This window comes from Dromiciops gliroides, chromosome 2 (genome assembly GCF_019393635.1).
Source record: "Dromiciops gliroides isolate mDroGli1 chromosome 2, mDroGli1.pri, whole genome shotgun sequence".
In the NCBI taxonomy this organism is placed as follows: Eukaryota; Metazoa; Chordata; class Mammalia; order Microbiotheria; family Microbiotheriidae; genus Dromiciops; species Dromiciops gliroides.
Window position 1 is genome coordinate 697,938,825 of NC_057862.1, and position 17,545 is coordinate 697,956,369.

General features: G+C 51.3%; 1 protein-coding gene across 1 annotated transcript in view; it reads right to left on the reverse strand.

Moving 5' to 3' along the window:
• The window catches only part of MATN3 (matrilin 3), a 19,234-nt gene extending 3,616 nt beyond the window's left edge, over positions 1–15,618 (reverse strand). The window contains exons 1-7 of the mRNA XM_043981321.1: positions 15,470–15,618; positions 14,604–14,661; positions 14,064–14,349; positions 11,902–12,468; positions 4,131–4,256; positions 3,218–3,343; positions 1,546–1,671 (exon numbers count right to left, since the gene is read on the reverse strand). Coding sequence (XP_043837256.1) covers positions 1,546–1,671; positions 3,218–3,343; positions 4,131–4,256; positions 11,902–12,468; positions 14,064–14,349; positions 14,604–14,661; positions 15,470–15,618 — 1,438 coding nt within the window. The remainder of the gene's footprint in view (positions 1–1,545; positions 1,672–3,217; positions 3,344–4,130; positions 4,257–11,901; positions 12,469–14,063; positions 14,350–14,603; positions 14,662–15,469) is intronic.
• Between the last annotated feature and the right edge of the window lie 1,927 nt (positions 15,619–17,545).

A 17,545-nucleotide genomic window follows, 5' to 3' on the forward strand; every position in this document is an offset into this window, starting at 1 on the left:
CTCCCTCTTCCTGGATGACACCCGGGCACTCCTGAGAGGACTGCCAGGGCACACCCCAGAACTGGCATGGGAGCCTGTGCTCCTTGGAGAGCCCTCAAGGGGCCATCGCTGTCATCGTGAATAAGGGCCTGGGTGCCCTTGAAGCCGGGTTGGGTCCCTGGCCTCTGAAGGTGGTGCATCAGTCCAGGCCCTGCTCCCATCTCCCCTCCTCCATAGGGCTTGCTCTGACTGTGCCACAACAAGGGGCCTCCCTTCCTTTGCCCCCAAAGAACTTCTCCCCGGCTGCCTCATCCTGTCATTGCCCTTCCTTGTCCTCAGAGGATTTGGAGTCAGAAGGGGCCTTGGCAGTCAGATGACTCCCCCCATTTTACAGGCTCAGAAACTGAAGCCCAGAGAAATAAAGTCACACACCCAGGAAGTACCAGAGCTAAGGCTTGAACCTGAGTCCTCTGACCCCCAAATCCAATGCCCCTTCTCATCTCCCATCTCCTCCCTAGCTCGGGGCTGACCTTCTGGCTCATCCCCTGCTCAGTGCCTTTGTCGAGCACCGTCTGGGCACATGGCACACACTCAATAAACGGGGGTCCAGCCACTCTGGCTTTTTTGTGTTTCTTATTCCAGAAAAAAAAATGTGGATTACGTCACGTAGTGAGTGAGAGATACAGGGAGCTCTTGGAGCGATTTGGGACCAGAGTAACTCGAGAACTCTCTGTGTCTCTCACTCACTACATGACCTGAAGTGTGTGTGGGGGGGGGGGGGTTGTCACTTGGCTTAGACTTGAGGCAGAGTCTCCAAGGAGGCCTTTAGGGAGGCCGAGAGTGGCACCGGATGAGAAGGGGTGGGTGGGCTGCAAACAGCACCAGCGAAGGGAATGTCCACACCCGTGCACATTTGATCGCAGCTTCAGCAAAGCAATGGGCAAGTGAGAAATTTTATGATCAAAAGACAGAATTGGGAAGTGATCTTCTGGATGTTCCATTGCCCACTAAGGAAAAGACAGGAGGCAAACCCTGTGGCACAGGGAGGAGAATTAGGAGGCCTGGGCTCTAGTCCTGACTCCTGACTGTGTGGCCTTGGACAAGTCCCTTCCCCACTCTGGGCCTCAGAGTATTCACATAAAAAGGAGAAGTGTCCCACAATTCTCTGAGTGGATCCAAGGAGAGACTATGATAGGGTGCGATCCTTCATCCCTCCATCCAAGGTCATCCCCTTGTGCCCATTGTAGCAGCCCCTCAGCTCGTGGGCACCCCCACCTCCCAGAAAGCTCTTAAGCGAAGTCTCCCTCGACTTTCTAGAGTCCCTGCAGAATTCAGCTGGAGCGGGATGGCGTGGCCCAGGGCCCTCTGGAAGCCCTCTCTGACTGCTAAGTCTACCTGCCCGGTGCAGGGCTCCCCGGGGCACCCAGAGTGGCTCCCCTTCTCCCCTGGCCCTAGGCTGAGCCCTTTAGCGACTGTCCCTTTCCTATGCCCTCAGTGACAAGCCCAGCACGTAGCATACAGTGGGTGCTTACCCAAGCCTCCCCGGCCCAGCTGAGGGGCTCTTACCAGAACACGTCTTCTGATCCCGATTCAAGACGTAACCTTCGTAGCACTCGCAGTGGTGGCCCCCGGCCCTATGGCTCACACAGATGTGCTCACACTCGTGCGTGCCCAGAGCACACTTATCCTGAGCTGTCCAACAGATTGAGGGATCAGGGCAGGGAGGAGACACAAGAACAAAGCTGAACTGTGGGGTGACAGCCCGGGCGGGAAAGACACCCCCCGCCCCCAGGCCTGGGGACAGGAAGTCACCCCTGGAGTCTGAGCACAGACGGGCAGAGAAGAGCCCCTGAGCACAGTGGGGGCAGCTGTGGCTGCTTCCCCCAGGGCCCTGGCCCAACAATCTCCCAACAGTCGGGGCAGTGAGCAAAGCCTGGGTCTGTCTCCCCCAAGGCCCCCCAGTGCGTTGTCCTTGCTGATCGTGGCCTCTCACACTGGCTGCCAAGGACCCTTCATCCAAGTCGCCCAAGACCCAGCATGGTCTTGCTATCAAGTAGCACGTGGAGTTGGCATCAGAAAGACCTGGGTTCAAATCCCACCTGATGTGGTATAGTTGTGTGATCCTGAGCAAGCTCTAGAAGACTCAAGTGGGGCACTGGTTCCTGCACTATCCACCCCTACATGGTTGGGCTGAGGCTCAAACAAGATCGTGGCTCTGCAGCCTTGGGGGCCCCACAGAAACACCAGGGATTACGATTCCTGGCTTGCAGGAGGGCAGTGGGGTGCAGTGGTGAGAGCCAACTCCAGCATTGTCCTTGGCATTCATGGGCATGTCCCCCCAACCCTGTCTTCCAGGCACTCTGAAGTGTTGGGAATCTTCCCTGCCACAAATAAGAGGTCTCCTGGACCAAGGTGGGCAGGCTGGCCCGTTGCAGGACAGTGGGAAAGCTTGGCTGAAAGGCACGGGAGGAAGAGGACAAATAAAACCAGACACCCTGATGGGGGAGCTGGGGCCCTGAGACTGCAGCTCATCACCTGTGCGCTACACCCTCTGAGGAGGGGTTCGGGGACCTCCAGGAGTCTCCAAAGGGGCTGCTTCCTCCTTTAGTTGGAGGGCATCAAGAGACTGCTCCAGCTCTCTCTCCCTTACCTTCCTCCCTCGCCGCTCCCTCTCGCCCCTCCCTCTCTCCCTGTCCCTCTCTGTCTCTGTCTCTCTGTCTCTCTCTCCCTCCCTTCCTCCCCCCTCCTTCCCTCTCTCTCTGGCTCTCTTTTCCCTCCCCCCACACTCTCCCTCCCTACCCCACCCTTGACAGCTCTCCAGATTACAACATCCTTCCCTCCCCATAACCCTGTGAGGGAGCTAGGCAAGTACTGTTAGCCCATCATTCAGATGAGAAAACCAAGCCCCTCAAAGGCTGTGCAGCCCCTCAGGTGGTCAGGGCACAGTTGACACCCAGCTGAGGGGTCCTGCTCTATGCCTGGCCAGGGCCCCTTCCACAATGCGGTGCTGCCTTCAGGATTCAGATCATGGTTGGCCCCAGGGCAGGGCCAATGCAGCCACCGACAGGTGAGCTCATGGGTGTGTTTACACACAGAGGCCAGGCCAGACCCCAGGGCCAACAGCGCCAGCATGAGGGCACTTTCCCCACTGTTTTAATATATGAAAGAACAAAACAAGACAACCTGTGGGGGAACATCGATGAGCAAAGCTGCCCCAGGCCATGCCCCTGACCCTTACCTGAGCACGTTTTCTTGTCTTCATTCAGGAGGTAGCCTTCATAGCACTCGCAGTGGTAGGCACCGGCACGGTCATTCACACAGATGTGCTCACACCCGTGGGTGTTCAAGGCACACCTATCGACAGCTGCCAAAAGACGGGCACATGCAGGCCCACAAATCAGTAGGTGGCCAATAAGGACAGGAGGGACCAGACCACATGGCACAGTGGGGGCAGAACACCAGGAGCTGAGAGCCTTGCCCTGCCCATCACTGACTAGTCAGTCATCTCCCATCTCTGAGAGAGCTGGACAGTATCATCTCCAAGTCCCTCACTGATGTACCATTATGGGTCCTAAATTCTAAGGTCCTTCTGCTGCCCACAGGCAGCCAGGTGTCACAGAGGATAGAGCCTGGAGTCACAAAACCCTAAGTTCAAATCTGACCATAGACATTTATTAGTTGAGTGACCCTGGGCAAGTCACTTAACTTCTGTGTGCTCCAGTTTTCTCAACTGAAAAATGGAGATTCTAATAGCACCTGCCTCCCAGGGTTGAGTGAGATATTTGTAATGACCTTAGCCCAGTATTTGGCGCATAGTAGGTGTTTACGAAATGCTTGTTTCCATCCTCCCAGTTCTGCCATTCTCTGTTCTGCTTGAAGGGCCCTCCCAGTTCTGACATTGTTTACTGGAGGGCCTCCTCTTCACTAATGTTCTGTGCCCTAGACTTGGAGATGGACTGTATTATTCCCAATCTCAGCCATTAGCATGTAGACTGCATCCATTTCCCAGGATTCACTCAGTGCTGGGGGAGGAGGGGTCTGGCTGCAATGTGAACAACTGGAATCCATGGAGAGCCTTCCAACCAGCAAATGTGCTGGGAGCAGTAGCCTCTCTTTTCTCTACTGCTAATGGGAAGTCACACAAGTCTTACCTGAGCAAGTTTTCTGGTCTTCATTCAAGGTGTATCCTTGGCTGCATTCACAGTGATGGGCACCATCTCCATCACTTACACAGACATGCTCACACTGATGGGTGCCTAGTGCACACTGGTCCAGAGCTAAGCAGGAGAAGTTGGAGGAGAATCTCTGTTAGTTAAGATGAACAAGCTAACAGGCAGTGAAAAGTTTCTCTTTTTTTTTCTTTCTTTTTTTTTTTTTAGTGAGCCAGTTGGGGTTAAGTGACTTGCCCAGGGTCACACAGCTAGTAAGTGTTAAGTGTCTGAGGCCAGATTTGAACTCAGGTCCTCCTGACTCCAGGGCCAGTGCTCTATCCACTGCGTCACCTAGCTGCCCCCTTTTTTTTTTCATTTAAGAGATGCTATTAAGGTCATATGAGCAACAAAATGGTGGATTAGACATTTTTTATGATCCCCATGACGTCTCAAACCTCTTCAAAACAGAAATTGTGCTCTAAAGACAAAACAACTTCAGTTGTCTCCGTGGTCTAGGAAACCTAGGCTTGAAAAGGTCTAAAAACGCCATAAACTGATACTCACATGAGCTCACTCAGCTGCCCTCTCCCACCTCCCCCACCCAAGGACATGACACTGGGTTAGAACAAAAGACACCACCACACTTTGCTCCTCCCTCCCTCTAGCTTTGCAAGCAAGACATACTGATCTTGAAGACAGGATGCAGAGAGACAACCTAAGGAACATAGATCTCCCAGAAGTATATGACAGAACAAAAAACCTTATCACCATAATCAAGGAAATAATATAAGAAGAGAACTACCCAGAACTTCTGAACATAAATTGATAGATCACCTCCGGATGGGGGAAAACCCAAGGCTGCAAATTCCAAGACATAAAAGGGTTAAATTTAATTCAAGTTCTGCGAGCAAACAGGAGAAAGACCTTCAAATACAAAGAAAAGGACACTTCAGTAACACAAGAGTCCTCTGCACCCACCAGAAAACATAAAAGAGAATGGAAGAATGAGTTCTAAAGGTACCAGATGCAGATCAGAGTGGCCTACACTGAAAATCTGAACTTAATTCTATAAAAAGATCAATATTCAAGAAATGCTGTTTATATTGAATCATAGGTTTAGAGGGACCTCTGAGGTCATCTAGTTTAAGGTCCTCATTTTATAGATGAGGAAAGTGAGGACCAGGGAGATGCCTTCACTTCACCAAGGTCACTCAGATTATAGTAACTAGCACAGCTGAACACAAACCCAGGTCCTCTGATGTTCAATCCTCCTCACTTTCCCTCCCCGCTCTTCTCTCTCTCTCTCTCTCTCCTCTCTTTCTGCTTCCCCCCTCCCCATCTCCCTTCTTCTCTATGTCTCTCTCCACTGTACCATGCTGTATCCCCAATTTCCCCTCAAATTTTACTTCCTGTCTCCTAAAGAATTGGTCATTTTCCTTCCTCCATCTAATTCATTATAAACACAGAGTGCTGGTCTCAGAGTCAAGATGGACTGGGTTCACCTCTTCCTCTGGCACTTTCTAGCCATCTGACTCTTAACAATGTATGGCTCTTCTGTGCCTCATCGTCCCAATCTGGAAAATGGAGCTAATGAGGGAACTTCAGAAGTCATATAAACCAATCTCCTCAATTTACAGAAAAGGCCTAAGGTTGCAGAGGATTCTAATCTGGGTCTTCTCAGCCCCAACCCAGCCCTTTCATATTTCCTAGAAGAAGACAGAGAATTAACCATGTCTCATATAGTATCATGTGTCATGTGTCACATATCATAGAGTGTCATGTATCAGTGCTTCAGATGTTGGCAGAATGGCAAAAGGGCACGGTTAGAAACTAAATTAATTTGTAAAAATTCAGTAACACCGTGCAAGCTTACTCAGCAACTATTTACACTTCAATAAATAAATTGGGAATCCAGCCTCTGTCACTTACCTAGCGATCTCGAGCAAGTGAATTAATCTCTCTGGGTCTAAGGTACCTCACCTGTAAAAGGAGAGGCTTGGGCTACATGGGGGTAATAACTAGCATTTGTGCTGAATGTTCAGGTGTGCACAGCACTTTGCAAACCTGATTGCGTCCATCCTCACAACAACCCCATGAGCTAGGTGCTATTATTATCCCAATTTTAGAGATAAGGAAACTGAGGCACACTGTACTTAAGTGACTGGCTGGCGGTCACCTCATCTGAACTGTCAGAGACAGGATTTGAACCCTCAGCTGAATGCTCCCTCCACTCTAGCACCCTCTGAAGTCTCTTCGAGCTCCAGATCTATGCCCATAGATGCCCATGCACACAGCAGCACAGTAGTGCCAGCAGGGACCTCAAGGGACAGAGGAGTTGCAGAGGTTCAGAGTTCGTGATTTGCCAGGACCACACAGGGATCCCCTGGCAGAGCGGGGGTCAAATCCAGGCCCTCTGCTTCTGAGTCCAACACCTCTCTCTTAGCTTCCCTCATCTACTCAGCCCCTGCAATGTTCCTCTTCAATGGCCACAATTCATCTGGGACGTTTTTCTGGCTCTACCCATTTCAGTTTCAGTTGGTGCTTCAAGGGTTTTCCAGACTTGATATTCCTTCTATTCCTCCACTCCATCTTCACTGGGCTTTCCCCACCAAAGCCCTGAAGGGAAGCAAGCTACTCTTATCATCATCTCTATTTCATAGGTGAGGAAACTGAGTCTCACCGAGGCATGATAATGCAATAGGGAAAGTTCTAGGCTTGGGATCCAGGAGCCCTGGGTTCAGGTCCAAGTTCCAACACTCAATAGCTACAGGATTCCCCTGAGCAAACCACCTGACTCCCTCCTTTGACCTTGAGTTTCCAAATCTGTTAAAATGGAGAAGACAACCACAATTGTACCACCTTGCTCCCACAGTTGTAAGAGTGCTCTGTAAACCCAACCACACTATACCATTATTGTTATTAGTGGACCAGAAGTAGAGTGGACAGAGGCTGGACAAGCAAAGGCTGGCTGTGATGCGCATTCAGATGAGGGCTGGAGACAATGGAGCGCCAATGGTTGTTAAGAACTGCAATCACATGACAGGATTCCATGACATTATTGCCCCAGGATTGTTTTGGCCCTTCTCTTACAGTCAGACATCTAGGTTGTTTCCAGGTTTTTACAATTAAAAACAATGCTGCCATGAATATCTGACACTATCTTTTGCCTTTCTTTGTATCCCCAGCAGTTGGTACTTAATAAATGTTTGTTGACTGGGGGGATCTTGTTTCTATAGTTGTTTGCATATTATCGTCTCTTTAGGCAGATTGTGCACTCTTGGAGAACAGGAACTGGTTTCTTTCTTCCCTTTCTTTGTATCTCCATCACAACACAGTGTCTGGCCAAACATGTTATTGTAGGCACTTAATAAATGCTTGTTGACTTGATAGCTTAGCACAGTGCCTGCCCCACTCTACATCCATGAAACTTTCCAGACTGTAGTTCCTCCCCCGACCCCAGTCTCTATGTGTTGTCTCTTTGTATTAGAATGTAAGCTACCAGAGGGTAGGGAATGTCTTTGCTTTTTCTGTTGTGTTCCCATCACTAGGCATAGGAAGTACTGAAGAAATGCTCATTCATTCATTCATTCATTCATTCATTCATTCATTCATTCATAGTAAGCCCTTGATAAAATGCCTTTTGGATTCATTTGAACAGAATGAAAAGGTCTTTGAGTTTGGAGCAGATGACTTCAGTCTTTTTCTCGGTCCAGCTCTGGCCTTCTTGGGGACCTGGTGATTTACTTATTTCTGCTGCTGGCCTGTGCCCAAGGATGCAGTGACACCTACCCCACCTCTCAAGAGCAGCTTTGTGACTCCCACAAACTCTGGATGAGCTCTGAATGCCAGTCACGTTCCTCCAGAAGCTGAATTGTGAAGACTCCATGGATGGCTTCCAGGAACATTTTTCACAGAAAAATCATTGACTTGAAACTCTTGGCTCAGACTGATGGACGCGTCTGAATGTGCAAATAGGACAGGAAGGAGGGCAAACTTTCTGACAAGTACGTGTGAGTGTGGCTGCTCAGACAGAGACACCTGTGTGTATAGGAGTGTGTGTGGGAATGTGTGTGTGTGTGTGTCGGAATGTCTGTGAGTATAAGTATATGTGTATATATATATATATATGACTGTATGTATATGTGATTGTATACATGTGTGTGTGGTATTGTGGAGTGTGTGTATATTGAAGTGTATTGTGTGGGTATACAAACTTTGAGGGTCTATGAGTATGTGTGACTAAATGAGTATATGGGAGTATATGTTTATATGTGTGTATACATATGTAAGAGTATGTGAGTATAAGGGGCAGCTAGGTGGTACAGTGGATAAGGCACTGGCCCTGGATTCAGGAGGACCTGAGTTCAAATTCAGCCTCAGATACTTGACACTAGCTGTGTGACCCTGGGCAAGTCACTTAACTCTCATTGCTTCACCTCCCCTTTCAAAAAAAGAGTATGTATGTGTCTGAGTGTGTGTATACATGTGAGTACACATATATATAAGAATAGGTAAGTATATATGTTATGTTGTGTGTGCGTATATGTGTGAATATGTGTATATAGATATATATATGTAAGAGTATATGAGTATATGAGAGTGTATGTATGTGTGTATGAGTGTGAGTGTGTGTGAGTGTGAGCATGTGTGAGTGTGAGCGTGTGTGTGAGTGTGTGTGAGTGTGTGTATGTGTGTGTGTGAGAGAGAGAGAGTCCGTGCTGCACTGCCCACCTGGTCCCGGGAGCTCTCTAGGGCAATGAGCTCATCACTGAAGGTGACCGGGGGGCTGGCCAGAAGGAAAGTCAGGACGGGAGGGGGAGGACAGCTGACTGACATCAGGCTCTTCATCTGGCCATCAGGTTCGCTGGTGACATCTTTTTGCAAGCTGAATGCTTTGCTGGGAGCCCCTCCTGAGCAGCCCAGGAGGTCTGAGGCTAGAGGCTGGCGTGCCTGTGGCAGGCGGGTGGGCGGCCCCACTCCCGCTGCTGCCCTTGGCACCTGGACAAGGCCAATATTTGCCCAAGAAGGGCCTTTCCATTGAGCAGAATTTCCAGGACAAGGAGCACCACATGTTGTCCCAGGCGGTGGACAGTGGTGTCCTTTTCCCAAGGACAGAACTTCACTTTGTGTCTCTGAACAAATAGTCTTTTTGTGCCAGGGATGGAGAGCTCAGCTCACTGGCTAGAGGTGCTCCCGACCTGGTGCTGGGACCTTTGGGAGCAGAACACTGAGTCCCAGAGAAGCTGGGACCCAAATCTGAGGCTGGCCTTCAGGGCTGTCTCCCAGGTGTGATGGTACTTGATAAACAGAGAGCTCTTCTTCCTTGGTCCCCCAAGACCTTCCATGACACACATACCAGAGGGGCTAATGCTGGGGTCAGCCCTGGACCTGGAGTCAGGAGACCCCACCTCAAACCCTTCCTGCCCCTGCTACCTGAATGATGCTGAGCAAATCTCTTAGGCTCACCAAGCCTCAGTTTCCCTTTCTGGAAAATGGGAATAATAAATAACACTGACACTACTATAGTCACAACTTTGGAAACCTTAAAATGCTCTAGAAACAGAGCTATTGCTATTAATATGATTGCTGCCACAATTCCATCAAACTTCTGTTTCACTATAGGATGAAGGGAGTTGGGGTAGGACAGTGGAAAGTATGTTGGCTTTGGTGTCTGAGGACCTGGGTTCAAATCTTGCCTCTGATACCCCTATACATCAACACTCCTCCATCTCCTCCCCTGCAAAGAGAGGTGGTTAGACAGAATAATAATAATGGTCAGCAGCATTTGGGGCAGCACTTTCCAATTTGAATGTGAAGTGCTTTAACTAAGTGATCTCTGATCCTCACACCAGCCCTGTCAGGTATTATCGTCCCCATTTCACAGAAGAAGAAACTGTGGCCCAGAGAGGTTCCCTTGAGTTCTGGTCCTGAGAGCCTCTGATCAGCCCATGCCTGAGGTTACTTCTCTCTCTGAGATTGAGTCTAAGAATCTATAAAGAATTTTCACTCCAGGTAAGAGAGATGGGGAAGGGGACAGCTGGGGTGGCAGGCAGGGCACTGCCCATAGCCTAGGCTTTTTTCGATACGTTGGCAGGTTTTGCTGAACTTTTCCCTCCATCTCGTTTTCTTCTCCAACATAAGGGGCCCCTCTGCGAGGGGTCTGGAGAAGGGATACAGTCACCAAAGGAGCTGATATCAAAACAAGTCACCAATATAAATTTATATTTTATAAAATGTCTTCAGCTGCCCAGGGGATGCACTGTGGCGCCTCCCATGTGTTCCCCCTCCCTCCCGAGATTTCAGGGCCAGGCCAGCTCTGCAGAACCCCAGTGCTCCTGTGATTTCTAGATCCAGAGAAGAGCTCATTCACTTGGGGGAGGTATCCCCAAAGCAGAGGGAGGCCTGGTGACAGGGACCATCACCAGCCCAATGGAGGCTCCCACCCCCCAAGGTGAGGCTCTGTGGCCCAGGAGCCCTTCCCTTGGCTGCCCCTGCATGCTCACCCATCTTCCCCCCACCCCGGTGTCTGAGCCCCTTTTCTGCAGGAAGCCTTTCTTCACCTCCTGAATGCCAGCGCCTCCCTCTGAGATCTCCCCTGTAGATACCTTGGGAGCTCCTGGTGGCCAGGGGCCATGGTTTTGCCTTTGTTCTTTGGGTCCCCAGCACTTAGCACAGTGCCTGGTGCACAGCAACTGGACTGACTCCCTGGGGGAGGCCCTGAGTCTCGGGCCAAAGAGCCAAGAGAGGCAAATTAGCAGTGCAGGATTGCATGGGATGGGGATGCAGGGCTCCCCGGCTCTAACAAGGCCCAGGAGCTACCTCCTTGGGGATACCCGCCTGAAGACGGGGAAGGAGATGGAGCAATGTGTGGGGAGAGAAGGTTTTACTTTTTCCCCTCAAAAAAATCGGGGGCAAAGGAATAACAGTAATGTTGTTTCAGGGCTGTCCAGGCACCCATCCCCAGGCATACAAAGGTGTTTGCTCCCTGAGTGCTTCCAGTGTTTGGCAGAATGTTGTAGCACTGGGAGCACTGGGTCCAGCTGCCTCAGGGTGTCCTCAGCTGGCCTCAGCCCTCGGGGACGAGATGCTCCACCACCTGTGTACGACCCCTCTCCACGGGCACTGACCCTTTCTGAGTCTGTTCCCTCCTCTGGAGGAGAGGCTTGAACCTAAATGAATGGTGAGGGTGATCAGCTCCCACTTCTGCCACTTCCTCCCTATGTGACCTTGAGCAGGTCACCAGGGCCTCAAGCCCCTCATCTGTAAAATGGGGGGGAGGGGCATTAGATGGCCCCTCCCACCTCCAAGTCCTATGCTTCAGTTAGAGACAGTAAGAGCCTGAGACTGGAGTCAGGAGAACCCGTTTCAAGTCCTGACTATGACTCCCTATGTTCTGTGGCTTTGGCTGAGCCCAGAAACATCTCTGGACCTCTATTTTCCCATCTATAAAGTGGAACAAGATGATCTCTCTGGATGGTTCCAGAGAACCCTTAGAAAACTTATATGAACTGATGCAGAGTAAAGTGAGCAGAGCCCAGAGAAGCATCATTATGGTGGAAAGAGAAACAGCTGGGAAAGACTTGAGAATTCGGATGACCACAATGACCAACCCCGAAGCCCAGAGGACAGATGATGGACCATGCTACCCCAGTTCTGACAGAGCTAATGGACTCCAGATGCGGAATGAGACAAACCTTTTGGGCACAGCCAACAGACAGTTGATTTTGCTTAACAATGCCTTTTGTTATGAGGGTTCAACCCTGTCTCTTACCACAGAAAGTTTCCCGGAACTTCGAGGTCACTTTCTCGATCACCCCGTAGGTCTCCACGTAAAATACATGGTCATCGAGCGGTTGACTGGCAATTGTCCTCAGCGACTGCATATCTGCCCGGTCCACACCCACAGCATAGATCTCAATGCCAGATGCTCGGGCCCGTGCTGCCACCTCCTCTACCTGGTCTTGCGGCCGGCCATCGGTCACCATAATGGCCACCTTGGGGATGCTGGACACGGCAGCACGGGCTCCGGCCTCTACACTGAAGGCTTCGTCCATGGCTGTCTGGATAGCCAGGCCTGACATGGTGCCTGTGGACAGTGGGATGACCCGGGACACTGCCTGCTTGACCTGTGCCTTGTCAGAATAGGTCTGGAGATTAAACTCAATTTTCACAGTGCTGGCATAGTTCACCAGGGCTACCCGAGTGGCAGCCACCCCAATGTCCAGGCTGTCAATAATTTTGGTGACGAAGTTCTTCACTTTGGTGAATTCCTGAGGTCGCACGCTGCGTGAGCTGTCAATGATAAATACCAGGTCCAGAGGTCGACTCCTGCAGACATCTGCATGGAGGAAGAGAAAAGACAGACTGACCATCAGCCAGCAATTTGATGTGATTTCAGAGGTCCAACCTCCGCCCTAGTCCCAACCCCTCTGCCCGCCACCCTCTGCAACAGCTTTTCCCAGGGGTACAACACTTGGCCTGCCTAACGCTGAAAGTGAATCCCAAGCACATGAAGCATTTATGAAGCACCTACTGAATACTCAGCCCCAGGTGAAGATAACAAAGATCATAGAGTTATAAATTTGAGCTGGATGGGACCTTAAAAGTAATCAAGTCTGACCCCCTTATTTTATAGATGAGAAAATGGAGGCAACAAGATGGGAAGTGACTTGCTCCGGGTGGGCACCAGTGGCAGGATCTGAACCCAGGGCTCCCCTGCTACCGCCTAGCAGTCTTCGGCTGCCCTTGTGCCTCAGAGGAATTTCACGGGTCAGTGTTCCAAAAGGGGGCTTTGGCTGTGCCTACGAGACCTTCAGGTGAAAGTGGCATTACTCAGGCATGAGTCCCCAGGCTCAGCTCCTGCCAACCCTCCAATCACAGCCTGCTGGGAGCAGTCTTTGGAGAAGCAAGTGGGGAGCTGAGCTCCTCACTCCCGACCCTCTCAGGTCAGCTGCTTCCCGGAGGGCCCCTTGGCCAGGGAAGAAGAGGCAGACTGGAGCAGTAAGGCAGCCAGCCGCAGCTGCTGTTGGGGGGTCAGACTCACACGTCGGGGCCAGCCTTGCGGGTCTCAAAGCTGAAGAGACCTCAGAGCAACATGGGGAGGGGGCAAGAGGGAGGCCTCAGTGGCATCTCCGCTGCAAAATCTGGATGGGGCCCAGTGAGGGGAGGGGGGCGGTCTTCCCTTCCACCCCACCCCCACTCAGAGACAGCTCTTCCAGGTATGAAGCTTTCCTGCCACTGAGCCTCAGTTGGCCTCCCTGCACCTGTCCCTGTTCCCTTCTCCTGGTTCTTCCCCTGGGGCCAAGCCGTGAGTCAGTCCCTTCAATACTTGAGCCCAGCCCTTGTGTCCCCCTAAATCACATGTTCTCAACCTCTTTGGGGTCCTGGACCCCTGGGCTTTTTGTAAACCCTATTTCACCCCTAATTAACACAAACTACGAAACGAATTCTAGCCTTTTCCACGCGTGTCCCAATAAAGAAAACAGACGGATTTTTCATAAAGAAAAGTCCACACCTCGCCCTCCAATAGTTCCCTGTGCAGACTTCCCTTCTCCAGGTTACACATTCCCAGCCTCTCTAGCCAGACCTCAGACCGTGGGGAGGTGAGACTTGCCCAAGGTCACAGAGATGGTTAGTGGCAGTCGGAAGCCGCTGATGCTGTCCCTATTTCTTCCCCGGCCAGAGCACCTTCTCCTCTTGTGCCCTTCTCTACTCTGCCCGGCAGAGTCCCGGTGCCCTCGATGCGGGCGCCGCCCGTGCCCATGCCTGCGCCTACTCCCAGCCTGTGTCGTCCCTCACCTCCCCGCCCGCGAAGCCCTCAGCTTGGCTCCCGCCCGTCGGGGCTGAGCTCGCTCCTCTCCCGGCCCCGCTGCACCGGAGTGTGCGAGTCCGCTCCCTCCCGTCCCGTCTATCAATCAGCTGCGGGTTCCTCACCAGGGCTCCTGCTGCCACCTCCGCGCGAGACTTGGGGATCGCTAGCCCTCGAATAACCAGGCGCACCGAGGCTGGTCCCTGGGCTGCCCCCCGGCGTCCGCAGCCGCAGCTGGCGGCGACTCCGACGAGAGGGCTGACCCCGAGCTGTGGGCACCCACACGAGGAGGAAGAGGAGGAAGACGAAGACGAAGAAGCGAGGAGGGCTAGCCCCGAGTCGGCGTCCCATTGTACCCACTGCCTGCTGCATCCCACCGACCGTCCGTCCAGACTTTCCTGAGTTCCTGCACTGGAATGCGTGGCCCCACCCGGATTGGAGACCTGCCCCACATCAGCCTAGCCCTCGGAGGAGGAGAAACCGCCCCCCACCTCCCACCCCCCACGGGCTGGCCTCGCCTTCGCCTCCGCCCTCCGGGCTGCTGGGCATCCAGCCCAGCCTGTCCCCCTCCCTGCCCCTTCCCCTCATAGGGTTGTAAACCTTGGAGCGCTAGAGAAGTGTCAGCTCTTATGTTAACCGAGGATCTCTTAAATCCTGCTCCTTACACTGAACGAGGTCTGCCCGCAGCACCAATCGGGTTGGGGCCGGATGTTGGAGAAGTCCCTTGAAAGGGAAAGGTTTACACAGATGGAGAGAGACAGAGATGTCCTGTTCAATTCCACAAACATTCCTTGAACACTTTCTGTGACCAAAGCCTAGGGATGGGCAGAGTAGCTAAACTCAGGCACTGTTCACTTCTCCCAGTTTATGGAAGAGATAACACTAACAAAGAAAACTGTGATGCTCCATGGTCATTGCATCTCAGACACAGAACCCCCAGTGGCCGAACCCCAAGAGAAGAGAAAGGTCTTTATTTACTAACTGGGGACAAACAGGGAAGGATTTCTGGAGGTCATATGGGGGGGGGCAGGAGGAACTGAGCAGCTGATGAGGGAATGAGAGGACACAGTGAGCAAGGGCCAGAAGGACACATCTGGTAGAAGAAAGGTCCCAAGGTCAGGGGAATAGTCGGGAGCCGGATCCCCTTCCTTCCCAAGAAAAGAAGGCTCTGAAATGACATCTTTTGACCTGCTCCTATCTGGCCCAAGCCAGAGACTGAACAGTACAGTTAACATTGACTAAGGGGTTCCCAATCTCTTCTGGCCTTTCCTCCAGCAGGTGTTCCATTAATGTTTACTGAGAGGCAGTCTGAGTAGGAAGCCCATATCTGGCCTTGAAGTCCAAAGAGCTGGGTTCAAATCCCCCCTGTGGGAACTCTGGTAAGTCACTTACTGAAGGAAGTCAGAAATAAGAGCACTTCCATTTAATTACCCTCTCATCTCATCCTTGACTTTGATGCCATTACTCTCTTCTCTCTAGCTTTTACTGACACTGCTCTCACCCAGTTCTCCTCCTACCCATCGGATCTGACCTCTCCTCAGTCTCCTTTGCAAGATCTTCACGCCCATCAGGCCCACAAATGTCCCCAAAGTCTCTGTCCTGGGTCCACTTCTCTTCTCCCTCTCTACTACCATCTGTTTCTTTGGAGATCTCATCTGCTCTGATGGATTCAATTATCATCTCTATGCCAATAACCCTCAGTTCTACTGTCCAGCCCTAAGCTCTCTCCTAACCTCTAGTCTTGCATCTCAAACTTGATGGTCAATAGACATCTTTTTTTTTTTTTTAAAGTGAGGCAATGGGGATTAAGTGACTTGCCCAGGGTCACACAGCTAGTAAGGGTCAAGTGTCTGAGGCCGGATTTGAACTCAGGTCCTCCTGACTCCAGGACCGGTGCTCTATGCACTGCACCATCTAGCTGCCCCCAGTCAGTAGACATCTTAAACTCAACATGCCCCAAACTGAACTTATGATCTTTTCCCCCAGTTCCTCCCCTCCCTCTTCCTAACCACCCTCCCAGGCATGTCATCTTCAGTTCTTCACTCCCCATATCCAGTCAGTTGTCCTGTCCTGTTGATTCTACCTCCATAACCCCTTTTCTCCTCTGACACAGCCAATCCCTGGTGCAGAGCCTCACTGCCTCACCCCGGACCATTGCAAGAGCTGCTGGGTGGGTCTGCCTGCCTCAAGTCTCTCTGGATTCCAGTTGTGGAAATTTATTTTGATTTGGGGACCCTACCTTTAGGCTGAGATTCAAAAGCCTTAGGCCTTCAGGGTCTCTTCCCCTCCCCCTCTGCTTCAGCTGAGCGTGGGCTGTACAAGACGCCAGGTCAAACAGCTGGGGGAATAAAAGCCCCCAGCTCCCTCCGGCCTGAGCGGAGCCGGATAGCCTGTGCTGAGACACGAGCTGCTCAAGCACACACCCCCCCCCCACCAGCCGCAGCCCTGGCTAGTGGATTAGCTTGGTCTGTGGGGGTGAAGGAAGCCCCGAGATTTGAGTGGAGAGAAGGAAAAGGTATATATAGACCTGGCAGTTAGACTGAGGGGTTTTTTTCAGAGGGACAAGAGAGGACAAGGAGGGACGAGAGAGGCTGAGAAGAGGTTTCTGACTAGAGAAGGGGTGGCAAAGGCAGCGGAGAGCAGACTGATGGAGCAAACAGACAAAAGGTCGGTGAGAGAGGAACACAGGGGTTCAGCAAGGGCAGTAAGGAGAGGAAAGTTAGAAACAGGGGGATTTACAAAGTGAAAGGGTACAGGTGGAGTTAGTGAAAGTAGCTGAGCAAGTGAGTGCCCTGAGGCAAGAGAAGGTTCAGGCCCTTATTGTATTAAAAAAGTTCGAGGCGCAGCAGGTGGGAAAGAGACACAGTGGAAAGAGACCGCAGGAAAGCAGTCCGGTTGTACATTTTATTTCCCTGTGTTCTTAATTTTCAATAGTATCTCATAAATAAACTCTGCTTTGATTATTTAGATAAGAGCCTTCTTAATATTTTGCTTATCAATTTGGGAGTGGAGCAGTGTGGTGGAAATTTATAAACGGCCCACATTAAATTAACAGCAGTCAGACAGCCAAATAGTCAACAGTCCTAAGATTAGTCCTCCAGTCCACTTTAGCCCCCGAAATTAGGCCTAGTTAATAAAAATATTTTTACACAGTCCATCTTCCATTCAGCTTCTCCTAAAGCACAGGTCTGACCATATCGCCCCCTCAATAAACCCCTATGGCTCCCCATTGCCTCTAGGATCAAATGCAAAATCCTCTTTGTCATTCAACGTCCTTTAGAACCTGTCTAAACATTTTAGAACATTTCAGTCTTCCAGTACTTAACTCTGCCCATATACTCTGTGATCCAATGACACTGGCCTCCTGGCTGTTACTCAGACAAGACCCTCCATCTCCTGAGTCTGAACATTTGCACCAGCTGTCCCTGGAATCCTCTCCCTCCTCCTCAACATCTCCCGGCTGCCCTGGTTTTCTTCAAGTCCCAGGTAAAATTCAACCTTCTTCAGGAAGTCTTCCCCAATCTGCCCTAGATAGCAGCTCATGCCCTCCTCTGTTGGTCCTCTCTGATTTAGCCTGGATGTGGTTGCATGCTATCTCTTCCATTGG